The sequence below is a fragment of the Populus trichocarpa genome, chromosome 1 (assembly GCF_000002775.5).
Source record: "Populus trichocarpa isolate Nisqually-1 chromosome 1, P.trichocarpa_v4.1, whole genome shotgun sequence".
In the NCBI taxonomy this organism is placed as follows: Eukaryota; Viridiplantae; Streptophyta; class Magnoliopsida; order Malpighiales; family Salicaceae; genus Populus; species Populus trichocarpa.
Genome location: NC_037285.2, coordinates 7,424,631 through 7,429,615, shown reverse-complemented (window position 1 = coordinate 7,429,615; position 4,985 = coordinate 7,424,631). Strand labels below are relative to the sequence as shown.

At 34.1% G+C, this 4,985-nt stretch overlaps 1 protein-coding gene across 1 annotated transcript; it reads left to right on the top strand.

Annotated features, from left to right (window-relative positions):
* The first annotated feature begins 429 nt into the window (after window positions 1–429).
* LOC7467102 (protein trichome birefringence-like 23) lies at window positions 430–4,268 on the top strand. The gene is made up of 3 exons (XM_024596618.2): window positions 430–987; window positions 1,417–1,706; window positions 3,139–4,268. The coding sequence occupies exons 1-3, from the start codon at window positions 675–677 to the stop codon at window positions 3,910–3,912; spliced, it is 1,377 nt and encodes a 458-aa protein (XP_024452386.1). The 5' UTR covers window positions 430–674; the 3' UTR covers window positions 3,913–4,268.
* The last annotated feature ends 717 nt before the right edge of the window (window positions 4,269–4,985 follow it).

The window sequence follows — 4,985 nt, the reverse complement described above, 5'->3', positions numbered from 1 at the left end:
AGAATAAAATTAGAAAAAAAAACTAAAAGGAAAAAAGAAATTAAAAAAAGAAACTCAAGAAGTAATAGTTTGCTCATTCATTATCATAATACGAATATCAGTATGAGAAAAAACAAGTTCTATTTTTTTTTTTTGAAAACACTATTTTGTATACAAATTATTTGCTTAATATCTTTTTAGAAGAAAAAAAACTCAGATTTTGTGTGCTTAAATTGATTTTCTTTTGTAACTTGAAGTACCCATCACTTTAATCAAATTTATTTATTTTTTGATAACTGAATTCAGTATTTATTTATAAGTAAAAGAACAATAATTGAAGTAAAGTATTATGACTGTCCATAATAAAATTATTGAGGAAAAAGAAGAAGAAAATAAGTGAAATATATAAAGAAAAGAATAAACAACTGCCAGCTGACAACCCCATCTTCTGGTTTTCACCTTCTTTGTAGTTTGTACCAATCTTGTCTTTTCCCTCAATTAACTTTGCTTATGTTATAAAAAACAGTCTTCTATGTCGGTCACTTACTTTTAGTTGATCCACTTCACCGTCTTCTTCTTCTTGAATACTTGTATTCCTGCCTGACACTTCCATTACTAAAGCTCGAGATCTTATCATATCAAGGGAGCTTTAGAAGAAGCAACAAAGATCAAAGCAGAGTAGCAAAAGCAAGCAAATGAAGTTAATTTGGAGGCTAAATTCTCTTAATAAGTACAACAATTGGATATTTAAGCTAGCAATTGCAGTTCTCTTGTTGGGTTTTGCTTTTAGATTCTTTTTCTATCAATCTTCAAGTTTTGAACCAAATATAGAAACCCCGTTTGTTGATAGCACTGAATTGTCGAAGGAACCTGTTCCTTCTGTTGAGATTCCAAAACCACCACCACCTGTTACTGTTGATATTCCAAAGCCACCTGCTTCCGTGAATACTTCAGAGACTTCTCTATCTTCCGGTGTACAAGAACACGAAGACGAGACACCTCAAGAAGGTAACAAATTTGGGTTGTTTTGTTCTCGAATATCTGTTCTTTTTCCGTTTTTTTCACGCAATGTACATGAAAATTAGATAAGCTGGGAGTAAAGAGACTATGCTTTTGAGAAAGTTATTCATCATTGAGTGTACTATGAGATCCAAGCACAGAAAAAAGTTTTTGTGATTAGCAAGATTGAAACTTTTGGTGGGTTTTGTCAGGGTTCGGTTGTTACTATACAAATTGTTGGAAATAATTATGGGTGCTTTCGTCTAGTATTGCATGATTAATTGCTCTTTTTTGTTCAATTGAGTGCTCATTGGTGTTGTTCTAGCTGCGTGTTTGATAAATGAATCTATTAGTATCTATTTTGAAGATTAATGCCCCTTTACTTTCCATAAAATCTCTCACCACAGATTTTATTGAGACTGAGCTTTGGTTTTACAGAACTTAATGATGGAAAGTGTGATCTTTTCACTGGGGATTGGATTCCCAATTCATCCGGACCAATCTACACAAATGCCACTTGCTCCTTGATTGAAGGTCATCAGAATTGTATGAGGAATGGACGACCAGATTCAGGCTATCTATTCTGGAGGTGGAATCCGCGAGACTGTGAGTTACCTCCATTTGATGCTCAAATGTTTCTTGAGGTGATGAGGAATAAAAGATGGGCATTGATTGGTGATTCAATATCCCGCAACCATGTGCAGTCGTTGCTATGCATTCTCTCAACAGTAAGTTTTGGGGTTGGTTAAGCACTTTGAAGTTTGAACCTTGGCTTTGGACAGTTGAACCACATTTCACATTTTTCCTTGCTGCGCCTTTCTGATTTACTAGAATATTTATATAGAGTAGAATAAACATGTAGTTAACCAAAGCAGAATTGACACAAATAAACTGTTTTAGTTTCAGTGTTTTAAATCCTAATGAAATCTTTATGCTATGGTTTCTGAGACGATGCCGAGATCCATTAATGCTTACATGGTTGATGGTTTGCTGAATTCTGTTTCAGTTTGGACAGTTTTTTAGGGACATTCAGATCCTTGTTTTTCCCAAGTAATTTGTTCTCATTAATTTCCCATTAGTATGTGGCCTTTCCTAAAAATCTCATTATATCATTGATCTTGGTGTCAACAATTGATCTCCGTTCTGGGCTGCTGTTATATCTTGTATTTGGATATTTGGTAGCTTTTTCATTGCCTGACATTATCTTTTGTTTGCTCTGTAATTGAGCACCATTGATTCTTCACCTTCATTCTTTTATGAATGCTATTGAAATTATTAAACAGATACGCATTTATCATGAGTGTTTCTGCATGTCCCATACTCTCTTTGACTCTCGGTGGTTTGTATATGTGTGTATTCATTATGTTATCATGCTCTGTCACTGGATTCTGGCTTGTTTAGTGAATTTAACAAGATTATTATAGTGCTTCACCAGCCAAATCATAATGAACCCAGCGCTTTTTTTGTTAGCTCATGAGGTTGTTTTACTAACTATTGCATGCATAATTTACTCTGCTTCATGTTAGTTTTTTTATACCGTGTAGTTATAAATTATAATGCTTCTGCAAATTGCATGATGTACCACTTGAAAGTTATCCCAAGAATTTGACGCACACATACACATGGGCCTTAAAATGTTGGCTGGTCAATGGAGAAACATTTCATCACGTTTCCAAGGTGAATGTTAATCAGAATTGATTTCCTAGTTAGACATGTCCAAAATGTACTAGGAGTGTGCAGTCTTCTTGGAAGATGCTCGGAGTTTCCTCTAGTCATTAGAACTCTTGTCTATCCGAACACTTCAAAAGTTTCTGTCACAATATGGTGGTGCTTAAAATATAAATTTCCCTGAATTGTTTCTTGCCTTTTTCAGTCATCACAACACATTTGCGCTCGACAACCATTTTTACTATGAAATCTACCGATACTCAGTACCTCCACCGCTGTACTGCACTCTTGAGAGGCAGGATGCTTTACTTTGTCACTATTACTGTCACCTAAAATGTTCCTTTTGCTAAAGTAATAAGAGCATGCTATGCTATGTGAACTTTTGTTGAATGAGGGAACCATAAGTGTACCAATTCTTTTGGTGATTGTAGTCATCAAAAAGAGGCAAAGGGAATTATAAAGCTTATTAGATTGAACTATATGGTCCTGCAGGTTGAACAAGCAGTTGAAGTTTACCACGATGAGGAGTACAAATCCAAAAGATGGCACTTTCCTTCCCACAACTTTACCATGTCAAACATCTGGTCTCCTTTCCTTGTAAAAGCTGCCATCTTTGAAGATAATAATGGTGTTTCATCATCTGAAGTTCAGTTGCAGCTTGACAAACTTGATACGAACTGGACAAATCTCTACCAGAGCTTTGACTACATGATAATCTCTACTGGAAAATGGTTCCTCAAAGCTGCTATCTACCATGAGAATGACACAGAGGTGGGCTGTCATATATGTCCTGGAAAGAACCTGACAGAGAAGGGATTTGTCTTTGCTTATGAGAAAGCCCTGAGATATGCAATGAACTTCATTGCAACATCCAAACACAAGGGATTGATCTTTTTCAGGACATCCACACCAGATCATTTTGAGAATGGAGAATGGCACAATGGAGGGAATTGTACGAAAACAACACCAGCTAAAGAAGGTGAGATTGAATTGAAGGACTTGAACAAGATTCTGCGTGCTGTTGAATTAGCTGAGTTTGAGAAGGCATCTGTGAAAGCTGCTGAAAATGGGGTAAATCTTAAACTCCTCGATTTCACGAATCTTTTGTTATCAAGACCTGATGGCCATCCGGGTCCGTACAGGCAGTTTCATCCATTTGCGCAGGACAAAAATGCGAAAGTTCAGAATGATTGTTTACATTGGTGTTTACCTGGGCCTATTGACTACTGGAATGATGTGATAATGGAGATGGCTGTAAATGGTTGAGAAGATTAGCTAGGAGTAGATGATTAAAACCTACCATATTCTTCTACATTTTTTTTTGGTTATGTGAGCATTGGGAGCTTGTGTATATGTGGTGGTCCATGGTCTTCATTGTCAATTACATTTGTCACATATCTGGCTTTACCTGGAGTTCACCGACCATTCAGCCAGCAGATTTTTTCAGCTATTGAGACTGCAGGGAAGGAGATAGTGAAGAAGGAGATAGTCAAGCTTAATTTTAGTCCATGTTTGTATCTATAATTTTTCAGATTTATTCACCATTGCTTCATATAAGATTTCCACTTCTTGATATTCGATCAAGGGTCTCCTTCCTTTATATATATAATTTTTGTTTATTATATGGCAGTCAAGTGTTGTCTTCCTGTCGGTGCACGTGATCCAATCACTTGGAAGTAAAATTAAGGGACTAAGATTAACTATTTGAAAGTTGAAGTATTGAACTAAATATGATGTCAAATGTTATACGTAGCAAACTCGCGTGCCCTATAAATTATCAGGTAACTTTGATCAATTGTGGTTTAATTTTTTGTGAATTCATTTAAGTTGTTTTTTTTTTTCATTAAAGAAAAAAATGGTTTATTAGAGATAATTTTCTACTTAAATAATATAGTTCTGTCTTCTAACTTTTAATCAAAACTTTACTCTACTTTTGGTTAAAACTTAAAGTTAAAATTTTTTACTTTTAATTTAACGATTCTAGTTCATGTCATCTTCTTTCTTGAAGAAATTACTTTGAGTAGTTTTTTATATAAATTTTGAATTTCAATAATTTTTATCACAAGTTATTTGTGAAAAAAATACTCTTTTAAATTATGATTGAAAATAAAAGTTTTTTTCATACTGAACGATGCTTTATGTATTAAATTATCAATTTATACATGGACAAGGTTAATAAAGATAAGATATAAATATAACTCGTGCTTCGCTGCAGGTTAAATAATTTTTTTTATATATAAAAAAATTGTATATGTATTTTTTTTTCAATGCATTTTTGTAGTTTAAAAAACAAAGTTCAAATAAATATTTTTATGCATACATGCAATCAAATAAATCGA

Excerpts from the sequence above, each read along its gene's own strand:
- LOC7467102 (XM_024596618.2), top strand. The coding sequence starts at position 675 with ATGAAGTTAATTTGGAGGCTAAATTCTCTTAATAAGTACAACAATTGG. Across the intron at positions 988-1,416 it reads AGACGAGACACCTCAAGAAG|AACTTAATGATGGAAAGTGT; the intron begins GTAACAAATTTG and ends TTGGTTTTACAG. Across the intron at positions 1,707-3,138 it reads TGCTATGCATTCTCTCAACA|GTTGAACAAGCAGTTGAAGT; the intron begins GTAAGTTTTGGG and ends ATGGTCCTGCAG.